Below are 21,039 nucleotides of genomic sequence, written 5' to 3'. Positions count from 1 at the left end.
GGATAGGTCTTCCGTTATAAAGTCTTGGAAAAAACACTTTTAATGATTAGTTTGGTTAATATGTGTAATATATAATATCCATGGCTTTCCCACAAGAAAGCAGAAGGAAACCCCTATGGAAGCTTCAGAAGGTAATGTGAACAGCGTCCAAGATTTGGCTCCTGGACACCCGGACAGTGTGACGCATCTTACTGAATGTCTGTTTCTTCTTGTCTTATTTAGATTTATTTAGAAATCAGAAATTATTAAAAGAATACAAAGATTTTCTAGGAAATACAAAGGTATGGATATTTTTTTAACTGTTATTTTTCGGCTCTGTTCGCTTCATGCTTTTAATGTGTGTTTAGCATGTGTGCCGGGAACACTCCCAACGTACATGCTAAATCTGTCCGGAGGGTTACGTTAGCCGGTCAGAGACCAAAAAGTACCCTATTGATCTCCATCTGGTCGGTATGTGTCAGTGTACTGCAAGATAAAAAAAACAGTATGGACTAGAGTAGTAGGCCACATTACTCCATATTACTGTATCCAGTAAAACACGTATGCATTTTTTTTACAGTGTGACCCTATGAGGGAGGGGGGGATGCATTGAATGGCATCTTTCAGCAGCACAAGTTTGGCATATATGCCTCAGCACGTACATTAAACGGATCATGATGACAGACCCCTAATGGATGTCAGTGAGGGTGACCATCTTCTCCATGCTTTAAAGGGAACCTGTCATGTTGAAGATGGTGTCTGAGCTGCAGGTGGTATGTTCTAGAGCAGGAGGAGCTGAGCAGAGATAGCTGTCAATCACTGATGGGACCGCCTCCTGGACTTCAATCAGTGACTGATAGCCTGCCCTCTGACTGTGTATACAGAGATAGCTGTCAATCACTGATAGGATCGCCTCCTGGATTTTAAAGCCCAGAATGAGCTGGAATTGAAATGTATAAATTATAAGTTATACTGAAACTTTAACTGTAAAACTATTTATCAGTTGGCTCAGCTCCTCCTGCTCTATAAAACGCTGCCTGCAGATTATTTCGCATGTTCATGATAATAGGCTGCCTTTAACCCCTTCTTGACATGGCGGGTCTTTAAAGATGGCACCCGCTTCGGAGCGGCGTGAGTGCCATACCTACCAGGTGCCTGCTATTTCTCACAGGAGACACCCAGGGCTAATGTCTGCAATCGGTGGTAATGCTGATAGTGGACATTTAACACCTCAGATGTCGTGGTCAAATGTGACATGTGAAAGGCAAAAAACCCGGAAGCATTGGGCGGGAACACCTCTGCCTGGCTGAGATTGGTTAAGGTGCTGGGGTAACGGCCCCCCCTACATAGACAGAACTATATAAAAAAAAAAAAGTTATAGGAGTCCGATTTTGAAGATGAAAAGAAAAAATGAATTTTTTCCAAAGTTATTATTTTTATTTCAGTATTAAAACACAAGAAAAACTATAAATGGTATTGTTGTAATCGTACTGATCCAAAGTATGAAATGAACAGGTTGGTTTTACCGCACTGTGAATGTAGTAAAAACAAAATCAATAAAACTGTGGTTGAATTGTATTTTTTATACAATTCCACCACGTTTGGAATTTATTTCCAGCTTACCTCTACATCCTATGCAATATTAAATGGTGCCATTAGAAAGTGCAGCTGGTTACACCAAAAACAAGCCCCCATACGGCTATGTGAACGGAAAAATAAAAATGTTATGGCTCTGGGCAGTCAGGGAGTTAAAAAATGAAAATGCAAAAATGGAAAATCGCCATGTCAGGAAGGGGTTAATGACCAGGTCTATATTTAGGTTTTAGCACTTTTTTTTGTTTACTGGCTGTAACTTTTTCTTTTTTGTGTGACACATAGGGCTTTTGTAATTTTTTGGGCGCTTTTTATTTTATTTGGGGAAAATTGTGCAAAAAAAATCTAAAAAATTTAATTGTTTCAAACTTTAGCTCCTTATTATTTAAATATGCAAACTGACCCCAAAATAAACTATTAAAATGTGTATCCTATTTTGTGTCGCTCGTTTTGATGTATATGTATAGTTTCATGTGACTGAGGTGATAATGACATTGGTTTTGGTTGCCGCGGACGTTTTTATTTTTTGTATTTTATTATACTTTTTTTTAAATTATTTTTTACATTTATTTTGACAGATAATATATCTCCCAAGTGTGGATAAGGACATTGGAGTTTTTATGTTTATTTTATTATGTTTGACTTATTTTTACACACCTTTTTCGCACATAGCTCTCCCAAGAGGTCAAAACCCCCTGGGGGGACACTGGCCCTTTTTTTTTTTCTTCTTCTCCCCACTGGAGCATCCTCTGCCTGAGATACCTGGCAATCACGTGACCCCTGGGTCCAATAGCTTCATAGCTGCTCCTCTATTCACTGCCCTTAAGGCTAGGTCTACACGACGACATTTGAGATGGATTTTTCTGCGACTGTTGCGTCGCAGTCGCAGCATGTTGCAGTGAGACACCATAGACTGCCATTATAAAAATTGTCGCGCGACATTGGTGCAACAAAATGTCGCGCGACAAATGTCGTCGTGTAGACCTAGCCTTAGGGTACGGCTACAGGACACAAAAAGGGTACAACTATCGTAACTTTTTTCGTAATGCTAGACAATGGTGTCGCATTGCAACATGTGACAGTGACACAAAAATCCAATGGATTTTTGTGCGACTGTCGCCCGCAGTCGAAGCATTTTGCAATGTGACACCATTGACATTATTACTATTTTGCTGCGAAAAATGTCGTTGTGTAGCCCTGGCCTACCTGTCATTGACCGCTAGAGTGCAGGAGCTTTCATCCTGTGGCCCAGCAGTCCGAAACACAGTCGATCGCACAGGCAGACGATCAGCTGTGTTACTGTCCATGAGAATGGGGGCTGTAAATAGTGGCACCCCTGGAGTCCAGTGACTATCCTGTGGTATTTGCCATTTATGATGCGGACATGTGCCCTGGGGCTGCTGAATGGCTGAGAAGACTCGGCTGGGCCTTTGAGCATCGGACCCTTTTTCGTACTAGTGATAATTGCACTCGTTGCGGCACAGTGTGTGGATGTGCCAGACTGAGAAGGTGTTCTCCATCTGTGCCTGTGCCTGTATCCTCAGTGCCCTTTTCTTAGGATACAAGTTTTATACAGCATTAACCTGTCGTTAACCTGTGTATCAGCCCCAGACTTCATTTAAAGAGCTGGTATCATTGGTAATGCAGGCTATTAGAGGCACAAATGAAATGTCTAATGTCTCGCTATTTCTCTTGTAATAGAAGTTTAGGGTAATGACCTGAGATATTGTGTAATAATGAAGCCATAAATCACAGTTATTGATTTTCTAGAAGTAAAACTCATTTATTGTTTGCAGTGCTAAGGGAATCAAGTCTGCGCTCTCTGGGAATTCTGTCGCCATCAAATTCACTGTTAAAGCAGGCACTGGAGCAAGGGTGCGCCGAATGTCTTGCGCTGCCCTTGGTGCATTTAAGGGTCCTTTCACGCGTCCGCATCCGTTCCGCAATTTTGCGGAACGGGTGCGGACCCATTCATTTTCAAAGGGGCTGCAAAAGATGTGGACAGCACACAGTTTGCTTTCCGCATCCGCTCTTCCGTTCCGCGGCCACGCAAAAAAATAGAACATGTCCTATTCTTGTCCGCAGACACAGACAAGAAAAGCCATTTCCATTATAGTGCCGGCCATGTGCGGTTCGCAAAATGCGGAACACACATGGCCAGTGTCCGTGTTTTGCGGATCCGCAATTTGTGGACCACAAAACACTTGCGAACGTGTGAATGGCCCCCTACTGCTCATTCACATATCAATTAAAAGTACTTTTTCTCCAGAATGAAGATCGCTAAGTGAAAGGTATCATTACATTGTGCTGAGCTAGCCCTACAAGGCATTGTGAATGGGTTAATGGTGAATTTCCTGGTGACAGACTCCCTTTAAATGAGACCCGACTAGTGTTACATTTCTCAGGCTAACTAAAGAGTAACTAACCTTTTTCTTAAAGGGGTTCTCCGGGAATTAAGAAAATGAAAATACCTTATTATAAATATATACCCAAATACTTTTCATTAGTTATAATGGCTCATTTTGCCTGGGGAGCAATCATTAGGAGAAATAAAATGGCCGCCGTCCTATTAGTTCATACAAAACCTGTCCTAATCACACAACAGGGCAAGTTACTTTAGAAGCTGCCTCATCCTCCTCTCATATTTGTCAGGGATTATGATCCTGAATACAGCTGAAAGGACCTTTAGCTGAATCTCTGTAGGAATGTTTATGAGGAGACGAAGTACATAGGGGTCGGACAGGCTGTGGTAATGGAGACTGCATACAAGTGCTGCTGATCATCAGCCACATCCCCACCTACGTCAAGTCTCCATTCCTCAGGTTCAGCTGAAAATCTTATCGGTTGTATTCAGGACCATAATCCCTGACGAGCAGAGTAGAGAGGAGGATGAGGCAGCTCTTTAGCTCAGTGTTGTGAAGTAACTTGACCTGTGAGATTAGGACAGGTTTTGTGTGTACTTCAGCCATTTTATTTCTCCTAATGATTGCTCCCCACACAAAATGAGACATTTTAACTAATGAAATGTATTTGGGAACATACGTATAATAAAGTAAACTTTTAAGTATTTTAATTTTCCTAATTCCTGGAGAACCCCGTTAAGTTTATTTTAAACTATTCTAAATGGTTCAAAATTCATTTTTGCAATATAATTTACTTATTATACTGTTTTTGTGGCTTAGGTTACTTTCACACTAGCGTTTTGGCTTTCCGTTTCTCAGATCCGTCCAGGGCTCTGAAAAGCGGTCCAAAACAGATCAGTTTTGCCCTAATGCATTCTAAATGGAAAAGGATCCGCTCAGAATGCATCAGTTTTCCTCCATTCAGTCACCATTCCGGTCTGGAGGTGGACACCAAAACGCTGCATGTAGCTTTTTTTTTGTCCGTCATGGCTATAGAAAACATAATACAACCGGATACATTCATGATGGATGCATGCGGTTGTATTATTGTAACTGAAGCGTTTTTGCAGATCCATGACGGATCCGCAAAAAACGCTAATGTGAAAGTAGCCTAAAAGGGATTGTCTCATCACAGACAATGTGGGTCATATCGCTAGGATATGCCCTCATTGTCTTTATAGGTGCGAGTCCCAGCGGTTGACCCTGCACCTATAAGACAATGGGGGCATATCCTAGCGATATGCCCGACATTGTCTGTGATAAGACAACCCCTTTTAGGCTACTTTCACATTAGTGTTTTTTGCGGATCCATCATGGATCTGCAAAAGCTCTTCCATTACAATAATATATCGGGAACGGAGGCCCGCAAGGTGGTGGCTGGAGAACTCCGGTCCGGCCACCACCAAGCGCTCTCCCCACTGAAGTGAACAGGAGCGCACCGCACATGACTGGCCACCGCTTCTATTCACTTCTATGGGCACGATGGAAATAGCCGAGCCAATGCTCGGCTATTTTCGGCAGCCCCATAGAAAATTAATGGAGGGCGGCTGCGCATGCGCAGTGTGCCCTCCAACGCTTTCGGGGCTCCGTTCTCGATATAGGTGCGGGTTCCCGCCGTGGGACCCACACCTATAACACAATGGGGGCATATCTTAGCGATATGCCCCCATTGTCTCTGATGAGACAACCCTTTTAAAGGTATTGTCTCATCTCAGACTTTGGGGGCATATCGCTATTCCCCAGTCTCTGATAGGTTCTGGGTCCTACCTCTGGGGCAGTACCTATCTTTAGAACGGAGCCCTCAAAGTGAAGGAGGGCGCACGGTGCATGCACTACCACCAGAGAATAGCTGCTCGACTATTTCCATCAGCTCCATAGAAGTCAATGGAGCGGTTCATTTCCCATTCATTTCAATAGGACTTCTGGAAAATGCAGAGCGAGCACCTGAAGTTCAGGGGTCTTAGCGCTTTTAAAACCATACACCCGTGCACCATTGACATGTCAGTAGTGTACGGATTCCACTGTTCTAATGTTCAGAAAACTAGATCTGTGTGTATGTAGGTAGGTGCATTTGGAGCTGAGCAGCCAGATCTGGTATGTGACATTGTTGCCTTTAGACATATGTCAGCTGGTTATTTGTGTGTATTATGAATGGGTGTAATTGAGGGCATGTCCCCATCCTGTTCTGTGTGCACATTGCCTTCCTGACAAGTGCATGTAGCTATATCTGATACTCCTAGACGTTGAATATGGCACCTGGTGGTGATTAATTTCTATGACAGACTCCCACTGAAAACAGACAAAGGATACTTTCAGATGAACGAGTTCCACTCGTTGGACTTGCAGGGTGAGTATGCGGCAGCACCCGTCCTGACCTCCCAGCACTGAACGGGTCACATAGCATTATATTGATTTATGCTGCTATGTAAGCCTTAGATGTCTGGAATGTATTGTATAGCAGTGTCCATAATTCTGTCGGTGTTATACAAAACATTTCAGAACTGCAAGGGTTACATAGCATCGTAAATCAATATAATGCTATGCAACCCTGGCAGTGCTGGGAGGTCAGGACGGGAGCTGCTGCATACTCACCCTGCAAGTCCAATGCCTGGACCTCACTCGTCTGAAAGTGAAAATCTTGTTCAAGTCCCCAATCAAAATGTTTGCTGTATTAACTATTCCAGTGAACCTATGTGATGTGACATTTCAGTTTAGCTTTGGTTTCTTGCAATGCATGGTCTGAATACGGGATGTATTTTTTATGGTTTCAGCCCCGGTTAAGTACAGCATCCATGTTCTTAAAGGGCCCTGGGAAAGTTGTGATGGTAGCTATTTGCATGTAGGTATATTTTATATACTATACTCAAGCTCTTCTGTAGTAATTGTCACTGTATTATCCTCTACATGGTCCCAGAGAAGAAGCTGCTACTTGTTTTATTCTTATACATTTATTCTGCTAGTCATTATTCAAGCAAGGACCCGACTTATTCCTGTTTTTATTTCCTTGATATGCAGAAATGGACTAAACTTCTTCTTTAAGCTGCTGGCCTGGGTGTACACTGGATCAGCCAGTATGTTTTCTGAAGCTATTCACTCCTTAGCCGACACTTGCAACCAGGTAAGATGCAGAAGACAATGTATGCTGCTAAAAGTGATATATCCTTATAGGTTATTGGGGGGAATTCTTCTTCGAGGGTTACCAGAACAGCTGACTGTAACCCTGGCCACCGCATACAACGGGTATTTGATCTCAGCAAGTGTGTCACTGAGGAGCATATAATTAAAGAGATTTTATGTGATATTTTTATTGACGACCCATCCTCAGGATAAGTCCTCAATATCAGATCGGCGGGGGTCCGACACCTGCCATCCCTGCCCATCAGCTGGTTGAAGAGAAGGCCGTGCACCGTCCCTGCTCAGCCTTCTTTTCATTGTTTACCTGCTTAAAGTAGCAAAACTTTGGAAAACCTCTTTAATGGGATGGCTTTTTATAATGGACAGGTCGTCACTGGCCAAGGAAAAGCTGAGAGAAAGCCGCGGTGCCACTGCGAGCGCCGCTGCCTTCTGGAACAGCTGATCGGCAGGGGTCCTAGGTGTTGGACCCCTACCTATCAGATACTGATGACCTATGCAGAGGATAGGTCATCAGTATTAAAGTCTCGGAAAACCCCTTTAGTTAAAGTGTTTCTGTCACCAGAATTAACCCTATTAGACTGGCTGACATTAGCGATGTGCTAATTTTAGCAGACCCTAACTGTACTATTCTTATGCTTATGGAAGCCCCTTACTGCACAACTTTTATGATATGCAAATTAGCCCCTGGGAGCGGTGGGGCGTTGCTCCTGCTCCTAGAGGCTCCGTTCACCCACCTCATGTCACGCCCTGCCATCCTTGATTGACAGGGCCAGCGTTCGTCGCCTTCTGCCGGCACTGTGTGATGGGTAAACGGGACTGCGCAGGCGCGAGATTTACCCAGCACACAGGGCTGGCAGGGCTTTGCATATCATAAAAGTTAAAATTGTGCAGTAACGGGGGCATCAATAAGCATAAGATTAGGAGAGTTAGGGACCGTCTACTGACATTAGCACATCGCTAATGTCAGCCACTTTAATAGGGTTAATTCTGGTGACAGAAACCCTTTAAGTGCCATGTATTAACCTTGTCCACATGAGACAACCCCTTAAAGGCCCCCATACACTTTAGTATATTGTTGGAGATCCTGCCAAGAACGAACGGTTGGATAAATATATTTTCACCCAATTCTTTGGTTCTCCTGGGAGATAAGCCACCACCAGAAGTGTCCGACAGCGGCTTTCTCCGCTCTCCCCATAGAATACACACGCTTGGCTGAGCTGAATGTGTATGTATATGGAGTCAGGAGAGAGAGCTGTCGACTAACAGAAGTCATAGCCGGGCATACACATTCAAAATCTAACAAGGCTTCCAGATGTGTATCCATTACACAAACAGGAGACGTTATTTATCCACTAACAGTTAGCATTAAAGATTCCTAATGAATGAAAGCAAGCAGAGATCTTGCAGAAGTGGATTTACCATAAGTGTAACTACTCTGTCTTGGCACTAGGTGGCACTGCTTTTCATCAAATGGTAAGCAGGAGGTCTCTGGTTTAGGTTGTTGCTGCTCTCGCCGCTCTATTGCACTAATAGCATTAGTATTAATGTCATGTTATTACTCTTTATTCATCCAGTAGCAGCATTGCATGCTTCATGGTACATTCAGGGGTACAGACTGCAAAGAGTGTGCCCAGAGTGTGATACATAAGGAAGCAAGTGTTTATACCGGGTGGTATGGAGGGGTTAAATGATTATGATCTCCTACAAAGAGTCATCATCAGTAATAAGTTGCATATGCTTCTCCAAAATGTTGGCCAGCAGAAAGGAGGAGACTTCCACCATCTTCTGTCTTCCACCTGAGGTATATGCTCATGGTGTATACATCCAACAGAGGCCTATTATGGATCCTATACAGTAACCCATATAGGGTCTCATTGTTACTTTTTTGTGGTGACCCTCTGCGCTCTCCTATACTTTTGAAAAAATGGTGTCCATGCATACTGACCAGACAGATTGAATGGACACTCTTTGGACCTCCAAAGGTGAATAGGGGGCCATGGGATACATCTCACTTTTATATACATTGGGAGCTTTTCCCGGCCTATGCGTTAAAGAGAACTGTATGTGTCCATTCACACGTCCGTATGAGTTTTGCGTATCCGCAAAAGACGGACACCGGCAATGTGCCTTCTGCATTTTGCGGACCGCACTCTCATAGAAAATGCCTTTTCTTGTCCGCAATTGTGGACAAGAATAAGACATGTTCTATTTTTTTGCGGATCCGCAAATGCGGACAGCACATTCTGGCCCCATTGAAAATGAATGGGTCTGCACCTGTTCCGCAAAATTGCAGAATGGATGTGGACCCATTTTGCGGACGTGTGAATGGACCCTAAGACTATTATCTGCTAACTCCGAATTCTATAGTATGTGGTCTTTTTAGACCATGATATCTTGGGGTGTCTCCAGTTTGCATTGGCATGGAGATCCCTGACACCATTATAATAAACTATCCTGAAAAGGAGTTGATCAGAGGAAGGAGGGGACCTGTATCTTAGGACCCCAAGAGATGGTAGCCTTGATAAGTAGATCAGGAGATCTGTTTTTTTTCCATTTGCACTTTCATTTCTATTCATTTAGCAGGTTCTGCAAGAACTAACTTACCTAAACCCGATATCTACATCTCAGTTTGCGGCACCACCATCACGCCTAGGCAGCACGTTATGTTTGACACTGATCTTTTCTTTAATCCCTACAGATTCAGCAGTTAACAGTCAGTCATAACATGTTAACTAGATGTGATAACTCACCAAGTGCGACTGTTAACTCTGCTACATATTGTTGCCCTAATCCATTCCCGTCTTGATTACGGTAACTCAGTACTAATTGGCCTCCCCCTCTCCAATCTATCACAGATGATCCTGGTTGATGCATTCATCTGTCTAACCGCTACTCCTATGCCTCCGCCCTGTGCCAGTCATTGCACTGGTTGCCCATACAGTATAGGATACAGTTCAAACTGCTCCTTCTCACCGGCATAGCTCTCCACAGTGCTGCCCCCTACATCTTCTCCCTCATCTCTGTCTACCACTCTACCTGTGCTCTCTGTTGTGCCTATGACGACTGACATCCACCATAATTAGAACCTCTTACTCCTGTCTTCAATACTTCTCTCGAGCTGCACCGGTTCTCTGGAACGCCCTACCCCAAGAAAGTAGGTTAATTCACAACATTCATGGTTTTAGGCGCTCCTTAAAGGGGTTGTCCGAGTTATGAAAAAAATATATATATAGCACTGAAAATCTGATGGGCAGCAATATATAACTAAGCTAAGCAAATTTTATGCAAAAAAATATATATATTTCCTCATTTCCCTGGTTCTTTTCTGGTCCTTTGTTTACCGGCAATAAAAACAATCTCTGCCCCTCCCCCTGCTCTGCTAAGGGAGTGGATACAAGAGCTGCCCTGAGTGACATGTCTGCCTGCTGGGAGACTCAGCAGCTGTATAATGACACTGCTAAGGGAGTGGATACAAGAGCTGCCCTGAGTGCTGGGAGAATTAACAGCAACTTGTATGTGTAGAACTATAAGTCCCAGCTGTATAATGACACTGCTAATACACACAGGATCTTCATCCTACCTTCTTGTGCAATGCTCTCTGTAGTCTGTCAGCTCCTGTGCCCAGAATTGTCACTGCCTGCAGCTACCCAGTCTGTGCAGCTGAAGGGGTTAAGAATCCTAGGACAGAGCAGACAGCAGTGAGGGGCGTGGCCAGCACATCTTGTTTACAGGCTTGTAAACAAACTTTATCAGAGCAGGGAGAGAAGCTGACATCACAGGTCATGTGACCCTCAGTGAAATCTGATAAACCAGGCACTGCCGATAAAGTGAGTTAATTGTAAAGTTGTTATATTTGCCTAGTTATGAACATAGAAAGAACAAAAAAATAACTCGGACAACCCCTTTAAAGACACATCTTTTTAGGCTGGCCTATCACATCCCCTGATCTAATTCTTCTCCATTCACCTCCCCTTCATCATCATTCTTCTCCACATGATCCATCGTCCAATATCCATACCCCATGCACTCAGAAGCACTGCAGATATTGGCTGGTGATGCAGTGTTTTATATACTCCACTATTGTGTTAAGAAGGCCTGACCATTGTACAAAACATGCACTTATTACCTTCGGTGTCACCCCATCTTTTCATAGATTGTAAGCTCTTGTGAGCAGGGCCCTCATTTCCCTTGTTATCTCTGCGGTATATGCTGGCCCTATATAAATAAAGATTATTATTATTATTATTATTATTATTATTATTATTATTATTATTATGAAGGTCAAGGAAAACAAAAAAAGATGATCTCTTAACTAGTGTAACTGCTTTTCCTAAAAAAGAAAAAAAAGTGTTCACATGTTCCTAACTGCTAGTTTTAGGGCCCTTTTCACACGAGCGAGTTTTCCGTGCCGGTGTAATGCATGACGTGAACGCACAGCACCCGCACTGAATTCTGACCCATTCATTTCAATTGGGCTGTGCACATGAGCATTTTTTTTTTTTCACGCATCACTTGTGCGTTGCATAAAAATCGCAGCATGTTCTATATTCTGCGTTTTTCACGCAGCCCTGGCCCCATAGAAGTGAATGGAGCTGCGTGAAAAACGCATTGCATCCGCAAGCAAGTGCTGGTGCGATGCGTTTTTCACTGATGGTTGCTAAGAGATGTTGTTTGTAAACCTTCAGTTTTTTTTCACGCGCGTGAAAAACGCATCAAAGCGCATTGCACTCGCGCGGAAAATTCTGGCCCCATTGAAAATTCATGGGTCCGCACCTAAGGGTTCATGCACATGATTGTATTTTTCTGCATTTTTTGCGGGTCGGATGCGGATATGTACCGTACTTCTGTTCTATGGTATCCACAAAAATATAGCACATGTCCTATTCTTGTCCGCATTACGGATAAGGATAGGACTGTTCTATTATGGCCTGGATGTTCTGTTTCGCAAAATTGTTTTGCACATCCACAATTTGCGGACCTCAAAATAGGTTACAGTTGTGTGCATGAGCCCCTAAGCTGACACCTCAGGGGAGGTGATGGGTCTTTATTCAATCTTCCCTTTAGGTGAATGATTGCGATGTGAGCTGATAATGTCCTGCTTGTATATTTCAGGCTCTGTTGGTTTTAGGGATTGCACAGTCTGCACGGACGCCGGATCCTGGACACCCGTAAGAGCGGTTATTTAATAGTAATTAGCCAATGAAAAGATCCTGGGATAGTTTACTGAATACTTCCTGGGATCTCGCTATAAAGTTCTATTTCTCATGTGATCTGTTCACATCTGCATTGTGGTATTGTGGCTTCTGTGCTGAATATGTGATATCGTGGACCACAGCAGAGCTACACAGGCCAGGTCTCTTCAGTCCGAGATGCATTGGTTGTCCAGGATGAGACACCTATAGCTGCCTTCTTGTGGAAACAGCGCCACACCTGTCCATCGGTTGTGTCTGGTATTGCAGAGCTCTGCTCCATTGAAGAGAGTAGGTCTGAGGGGCATTGCTACACACAACCTTTGGACAGTCGTGGTGCTTTTTTTTTTTTTTGGAGGAATGCAGCCATGTTTTTCTAATCTTTTACAATTCTTTTAATCTGAAAATACTTAAAAGTTTAAATAGTACAAAATAAAATTTCTTAAATTGTAATAATTGTTGGCCAAGTGATCTTTCAGCCAATAGTTATATCTTCCAACTTCCCCATACACGTACAGGACAGCACAGAGGTCCTCATGCTCATAATATAGTCGGCAGTTTCCCCCAGAACCATTTTTGGATTTTACTGAGCAGCTGCCTGCATATAGTTGTCCATGTTTTTTCCGAAATATTTCAATATCCAACCCGCCCCCCCCCCCCCCCCCCCTTTCCCATTTGTATGAGCTGGGGGTGCAGTGCTTGCAGAGTACCATACACCTGTGAAGCAGCCGCCCTCCTACAAAGCCCCTTTTGATCGGAGGCCCAATCGACCTGTTCCCTGATAATAATTAACCAGCTTTCCGGACTTCTAAATGCTGTAAAATTCTAAATCAGAAAATGTATTTCATGTATCAAAACATATCTGAAATTGGTCACGACGACGGGAGAAATTAAATTCAGGCCGGTGTTCAGCGAATGTTTAAACACTGCCCTGTTCATTAAACATCTGAATGCATTAAAAAAAAGGGATTAAATCAATTTCATCAGCAGCTGCGGTGCATAACATTAAAGTAATAAGATTAGATCTAAATAGCCTATGCAGGGAGAGGATTAGAAAAAAATCTACAGAATGAAATTACTTTTTTTTTTTTGAAACACTGAAAAGGCCATGCAGTCATAATACTCTATTAAAAGCTTCTGCCCTGGTCTTAATTTGTGTACTTTTGCGCTACTTACTGTAATTCTACACGTTATTCTGTAAGAGTTATTACACAGCGCTGCAAAATTCTACTGTGACATACGCCAGGCCTCCCTGTTATTTGCATTGGTGGTCTGGTCACAGATATCCCTTGATTTTGCCAGGGGAAGTTGTGGCTGCTACCAGGGGAAGGTAGGTAGTATACATGAGCCCATTGGAATGAATGCTTATTCGTATGAATAGCCTGAGTCCGCCGGAGCGGGCCCAGCGACACAATCGCCAGGGATGGCATTATAGAGACAGCCAAGGTGTGTGTCATGTGTATGCTTATCGGGCACGCTTGTATTGTGTCGTAGTTGGCGCCTGTGCCTATCTGTGTACACATGCACTATATGCTGGCATGGACAAGTATGCAGAAATGTTATTTGTACAGAAATAACATAAATGTGCAATAAAAGTCCCTTGATGGGGGAAAAAATGAAGGGGGGGGAAAAGTTTTTAAAACGAGTTAATACACAAAAAATATATTTTGAGTACATTTAACATAAAATAACCCCTTAAACATGTACATATTATGTCCATTTCAACTGGATGCCAGGCTCCATATCCCGTCTACTTTGGGAGCTGTCAAAGTAATGTACTAGTTAAACCCTTTTGAGGCATTTTACATATGCAGTTTAAGGGGACCTTCACAAGTGGCAGATTTTGTTGCAGAAAAATTTCTGTCCCATTCACTTGAAACGGGCTCGCAGAAATCCAAGTGCTTCCAGCCAAAACCACCCCATTCAGGCCTCATGCACACGACCGTTTTTTTTTGCGGTCCGCAAAAATGGTTTCCGTTGTTCCGTGATCCGTGTCCGTTTTTTCATCCGTGGGTCTTCCTTGATTTTTGGAGGATCCACGGACATGAAAAGTGAAAAAAAAACTAAGTCAAGTTTGCATTGAAAATGATAGGAAAAACGGACACGGATCACGGATCACGGACGCGGATGACTATCTTGTGTGCATCAGTGATTTTTCATGGACCCATTGACTTAAATGGGTCCGTGAACCGTTGTCTGTGAAAAAAATAGGACAGGTCATATTTTTTTCACGGACTGAAAAAACGGATCACGGACGCGGAAGCCAAACGGTGCATTTTCCGATTTTTCCACGGACCCATTGAAAGTCAATGGGTCCGCGAAAAAAACCCGGAAAACGGAACAACGGCCGCGGATGCACACAACGGTCGTGTGCACTGTGCATGAGGCCTCAGATGAATAGAACTGATTCAGTCGCAGAAAAATTTCTTCAGCAAAATCTTCTGCATGTGTAGTAACCCAGAAGGCCTTCCTTCTGACTCCTTAAAGGGGTTCTCCTTGAATGATTTAAAATATCCTAGAATGCGTTGAACGGTTTGCCTCCACATGCAGAGCTACCTAGGAGGGTGAGGGGGCCTAAATACACTGCTCTACAATAAATGGTCTGATCCTGCCTATGATATTCCATCATGGCTGAGCAGCCTGACAGGAACGCTCACCAATATGTAGTATATGCAAGTGCCAGAGCACAGTGTGTAGTGAGGCCCCTCACCCCCTAGACAGCTCTGCAAGTGACGGCAACCAGTCCTGTTTGCATTTTAGGACAGGTTGCTGGTGACTATTTTAAATCATTCTCGGAGGACTCCTTTAAACAGAGGCTTGGAATATGTTACAGTCGTTATGTACGGGTCACAGGCTACAGTATTTTAAGTGATGGACCATAATCCACTAATAGAATCTGCCTTTAGACTCTGTACTGTATGGATATTACAGGGCACCTTAGATCTTATTAACATGAGATGGCGGCACTGTATGGTTTGTATTAGGAATGTCTTGCAAATGGATAATATGAACAGTTTGTTTTACATCACACAGGTATGGCTTTACCAATATGCGCTATATTGCTTCATTGATTAGCGGCGTTGGCATTTTTATGATGGGTGCTGGACTGTCCTGGTACCATGGCATCATGGGGTTACTGCATCCACAACCTATAGAATCCCTGCTTTGGGTAAGCCCTATGTTTCTCCTTACTGCACGCTGAAATACAGCCTCCACTGTGAGAAAGTGAAAGAATTGTGTTACTCCTTGCAGGCGTATTGTATTCTGGCAGGATCATTAGTTTCCGAAGGAGGTAAGTAATATTATCTACGCATTGTGTTCTAATTTCTTTAGCTTGATTCCATTGTCATTAGGGATGCAATTAGGAGGAATAACAAGTGTAATAAGCAGTTTTACCATAGAAATATAATTATTATTAATTCTGGGTAATGTAGTACAGCTGACTTTATATAGGCAGACTGGCACCTATGAGGGGCTATTACATGTCGAAGACTGAAACTGTAAGCCGTGTACATATCTATGAGATATGTGAATGAGAATGCTGTATGTCTGAAATCCAAGTGAAATAAGGATGCTGCCACACACTCAGGTTTGTACACCCCCTTTAAGAGAAGAACCCCCCCCCCCCGGGACAAGAATAGGCATATTCTATTAGTGCTGGCGATGTGCAGAACGCACATTGCCGGTGTCCGTGTTATGCGGATCCCTGGATCCGCAAAACACGCTACGGACGTGTGAATGGGGCCTAAGGGTAAGTTCACAAAGGTCAAATTTGTCGCGGATAATTTCCACAGTAATTCACGCGTCAGTATTTTGGTCAGTGATTGCCATCAGTGATTGTGAGCCAAAACCACGATTGAAGCCTCCACAGACATGAGGTACAAGGTAAAGATCTGCACCTGTTCTGTGTTTAGAGCCGCACCTGATTTTGGCTCAAAATCACTGATGGAAATCACTGACGTGTGAATGAGCCATAATACAGGAGGAAAGTCCACAAGAGAAATCCTCACACCAAACTGCATGGATTCAGTGCAGATTTGGCTCAGCGAATTTCCTAAGAAGCTGAAAAAACCTCATACACATCCGCATTTGTGGGTATTACTACCAATCTGCGGGTTAGGCTACTTTCACACTTGCGGCAGAGTGATCCGGCAAGCAGTTCCATCGCTCGAACTGCCTGCCGGATCCAGCAAAACGTATGCCAACTGATGGCATTTGTAAGGTCTCATTCACACGGCCGTTGTTTGGGTCCGAATCCAAACCGCCGTTTTGGCGGCTCGGATGCGGACCCATTCACTTCAATGGGGCCGCAAAAGATGCGGACAGCACTCCGTGTGCTGTCCGCATCCGTTGCTCCGATCCATTTTATTGAAGGCTGTCCGTGCCGTTCCGCAAATTGCGGGACGCGCACGGACGCCATCCGTGTTTTGCGCAGCCCAAAACGCAACACGTGCGTGTGCATGCGGCCTAAGACTGATCAGGATCCTGATCAGTCTTAAAAATGCCTGATCAAAGAAAAATGAATTGATATGCCGGATCCGTGTTTCCAGTGTCATCCGGAAAAACGGATCCGGCATTTTTTTTTTCACCTTTTTTTCGGTCTGCGCATACGCAGACTGGAAGGACGGATCCGGCATTCCGGTATTTTGAATGCCTGATCCGGCACTAATATATTCCTATGGAAAAAAAATGCATTGAGGCAAGTCTTCAGTTTTTTTTCGCCGGAGATGAAACCGTAGCATGCTGCCGTTTTAGCTTTTGCCTGATCAGTCAAAACAACTGAACTGAAGACATCCTGATGCATCCTGAACAGATTGCTCTCCATTCAGAATGCATGGGGATAAAATTGATCAGTTATTTTCCGGTATTGAGCCCCTAGGACGGAACTCTATGCCGGAAAAGAAAACCGCAAGTGTGAAAGTACCCTAATCCTCAGCAGCAGCACATGGCCTGCAGATTTTATTGTGGATTTTGACTTCCCCATTGAAGTCAATTGGGAAAATCTGCAGCTAATGCACAAACAGCATATGAAATTGACATGCTTTCCAAAATTCGCACCGCAAGTTAGTTTCTGTGTGGGTGTGATTTATAAAATCCACAGGTCCAATCTGCATCAGTACCAGCCCGTGTAGACTCAGCCTAAATGTATTGCTTTTGATGTCTTGATGAGCGCTCTGCTCTAATGATGTTTTCTGTATTTCAGCTACACTCCTGGTTGCTATTAATGAGCTTAGGAAAAGCTCGAGAATAAAGGGATTGTCCTTTTATCAGTATGGTATGTTAGACTTCAGCACTAACGTATGCTTCCCCTGAACGTTTCTGTATCTTGTGAGCCACATTCAGCTCAGAAAAGGAAATGTATTAAATATGGAATATGAAAATGTAAAATTGCTAACATTTGTGTTTGGCACTGACATATGGTTTGACTACTACAATACGGGGAGGTACACACCATTGAGAATGGGTACTATACTAACTAAATTGTCACTTATGGGTATGGTTGGAGTTAGTATATGTTTCTACTATTGTTAGGTAAACTCAGGTTACACTTCCAAAAAAATGAGCTGGCTCAGCTGATTCCTATGATACGGTCAGTTCAGATCTGTTGAACCCACGGCTGGGTGATATGGATGTATGATACGTCTAGAATAGCCCCTTAGCGCTATATGACGTACCTGTATGTCGTATGCATTAAGCGGTTGTATGGAGGGTGCTCACTTGCTGAGCTTGCTCAGTACGAAGCACTTGCCAGCTGTATGGTATAGCAGACACCTACCAGCAGTGACCAAGATCGCAGATGACTCCAATGCCAGTCATTTAACCTCTCCGATGCTGCTGTCAATAACGACCGCAGCATCTGTGGGGTTAGACAAAGCTATAGTTAGAGCCTACAATAACCCAAAAACCGAACCTCACTCCCCAACTTACTGCAACTTGTACAAAAAAAGAGCAAGGATTTAACAAGGTAAAAAAATCTCATTTTATTAATTATAAATCACATGAACATTACAGGTGAGACTCAAAAGGGACAGAACATGGAGACTGGGCCACAAAAGGGCTCTGCAATGTGGAGAATCACAATGGGGGATAATGTGACCATATACAGCAGGTAACAGACAATAAACAGAAGCTGTGAACATTGGAGTAGTTGCGGGTGCAATTGCTGTCCCCTAGTGTTGAACAACTACCTAGCTCTTATTCACAGCGTCCAAGCAATGGATGCTGTAGGGTGTAATTGGACGGTGCAATACTACTCATAAAGATGGCATATAACAATAACTGTAAGTCACTAGTCCCACCCTAATCCAGATACCATGTTACCTACCCATGTTGCTGCTGAAAAATGGTGACACGGTTCCCCCACTGCTTCGACCTCAAGAATGTGAATAAGAGCTAGGTAGTTGTTCAACACTAGGGGACAGCAATTGCACCCGCAACTACTCCAATATTCACAGCTTCTGTCAATTGTCTGTTACCTGTTGTATATGGTCAAATTATCCCCCATTGTGATTCTCCACATTGCAGAGCCCTTTTGTGGCCCAGTCTCCATGTTCTGTCCCTTTTGAGTCTCACCTGTAATGTTCATGTGATTTATAATGAATAAAATGAGATTTTTTTACCTTGTTAAATCCTTGCTCTTTTTTTGTACAAGGGTTAGACAAAGATATATCCTCCAATCAAAGACTCCGTAGCAAAATCATAAGGCTCTGATTGATTGCTAGGGCAGCCCGTGGCCTTGTGAAGTCTCACAGTCCTGCAAAGTCATGTCAGTGGCACGGCCTGAGAGCCAGCCTGTAAAAATCCCATAGACTGCAGTAGTATTCTGTTGCAGTCTATACAAATGATCAGAAGATCACATGTACAAGTCTCCTAAGGAGACTAAAAATCACTTTTAATATTTTTAAACCCTTTTTTTTTTTAAATAAAACATGGAAAATTCAAAATCACTCCTTTCCCAATTTTACATAAAAATAAACAGTTAAGTATAATAGGTATTGCCATGTCCAAAAATGTACAAACTAATAAAATATTAAGATTTTTATGGGTATGGTGGACGCCATAATGGGGGGGGGGGGGATTAAACGAGCCTGTTTGTTGTTTTTTGGTCACGTTGCCCTCCCACCCCAAAAAATGTAATATAAAGTGATCAAAAAGGCTTATATACTCCAAAGTGGTACCAATAACAACTACAGTTTGCCCCACAAAAAATGTGCTCTCCTCTCACGCAACTGTATAGACAGAAAATTAAAAAAGATGGATGGCCAAATATGGCAGTGCAAAAATGTTTTAAGGTTTTTATTTTTTTAAAGGGATTCTGTCACCTGCTTTTACCATTTTAAGCTGGTACCATCGCTATGTTGACTAAAGTACCTTATTTCCAGCAGTCTTCTTTTTACTTATTTTCGTTTTGTAGTTTTGATATAAAAGCGATTTTTCTGTTATGCTAATTAGGGTCCAAGGTGCCCAGAGTGGCGTTTTTTTCACTCTCCGGAGCCCAGTGACGCCCCCCTGCAGTGCCCAAGAACGCCTCCTGATCCTGAAATAACCTCCCACAGCCCCGGCAAACGGTTCCGCCCCCTCCCCACGTCATAGTCTACCTTCTAGAAATGCCCTGTCCTTCTTCCTGTCTGCGGCCAGAAAACTTGCGCAGGCGCAGTACTGCCAGCGGCCTGCGCCTGCGCGATTTTTCTGGCCGCAGACAGGAAGAAGGACAGGGCACTTCTAGATGGTGCCAGCTTAAAATTGTAAAAGCAGGTGACAGAATCCCTTTAACATGGTAAAACATAACGTAAACAATATAAATTTGGTATTACCGTAATCGTACCGACCCACAGAATAAGATTGTTACGTCATTTTTAGAGCATAGTGAATGCTGTTTAATCAAAACCTGAAATACCATAGTATTTCCATTGATTCAGTGGTGAGTCCATTTGTATTTCTTTGATATTCTATTTTGAAGTATTGCGTGATTATTTTTGTAGTGAAACATTCATTTAGGAGTCTTGTTAATAATTTGCAGCAGGATAAACTCTGGCATTGTTCTTCTAGTGATCCAGTCTCGGGATCCGAGTACTAACGTGGTCCTGATGGAGGATACTGCCGCAGTTTTGGGGGTGATTATGGCTGCCTCCTGTATGGGTCTGACTTCGCTCACAGGTAATAAGTTACACAGTTTAGCCGAAATCTGCATGTCAGTGTGCATGCTTTCTTGTGTGTATGACTGATCCAGAAATGTAATTGAGCAGTATGCACATACACGTATACAAGTAGTAAAACAGGGGATGTTACCGGAGAAGAAAGTGGACTGTTCCTTTTACATGGGCAGGTCAAGGGGAAATTGTTTTATATAGCATGAGCTCATTTATAGCTCCGTTTATGCAAAGAGGTACCTCCCAAGGAAAGGGAACCATCTTGCTAGCGCCACCTTGTGGAAGTGGGAACTTTTTGATAAGCCTTGGGACATGGCAAGGGAAAATGGCAAAGCCAAATATCCATCCCAAGGGATAGCTCCATTTAAGCAGAGCAATCTTCTTGCAAGCTAAGTGTTCGTCCCGCATTTTGTGTGCAGTTGTCAGAAGCACATCTCCTATTTACACAGGAGAAAGTGCTGCAACAGGTGGAGATTTTAATGCTCGTAGGAAAGATGCAGTCAGGCATGAATCGGGTGCTCATCGAATGCCTATCATGTAACAGAGCCTTGGGTGTAATTGCATCCACTAAGCAGTCTGCAAAGCACCAAA

The 21,039-nt window shown here is 43.3% G+C and overlaps 1 protein-coding gene across 2 annotated transcripts in view; it reads left to right on the top strand.

Annotated features, from left to right (window-relative positions):
* Positions 1-21,039, top strand: part of SLC30A9 (solute carrier family 30 member 9) — a 106,383-nt gene that overhangs the window by 36,390 nt on the left and 48,954 nt on the right. For both annotated transcript variants that reach the window (XM_040418928.1, XM_040418927.1), the window contains exons 7-14: positions 223-281; positions 6,746-6,813; positions 6,990-7,092; positions 12,222-12,277; positions 15,332-15,467; positions 15,551-15,590; positions 17,502-17,573; positions 20,348-20,455. In XM_040418928.1, the coding sequence (XP_040274862.1) occupies positions 223-281; positions 6,746-6,813; positions 6,990-7,092; positions 12,222-12,277; positions 15,332-15,467; positions 15,551-15,590; positions 17,502-17,573; positions 20,348-20,455 (642 nt within the window). The remainder of the gene's footprint in view (positions 1-222; positions 282-6,745; positions 6,814-6,989; positions 7,093-12,221; positions 12,278-15,331; positions 15,468-15,550; positions 15,591-17,501; positions 17,574-20,347; positions 20,456-21,039) is intronic.

This window comes from Bufo bufo, chromosome 2 (genome assembly GCF_905171765.1).
Source record: "Bufo bufo chromosome 2, aBufBuf1.1, whole genome shotgun sequence".
Classification (NCBI taxonomy): domain Eukaryota; kingdom Metazoa; phylum Chordata; class Amphibia; order Anura; family Bufonidae; genus Bufo; species Bufo bufo.
This window is presented reverse-complemented; position numbering and strand designations above follow the sequence as displayed.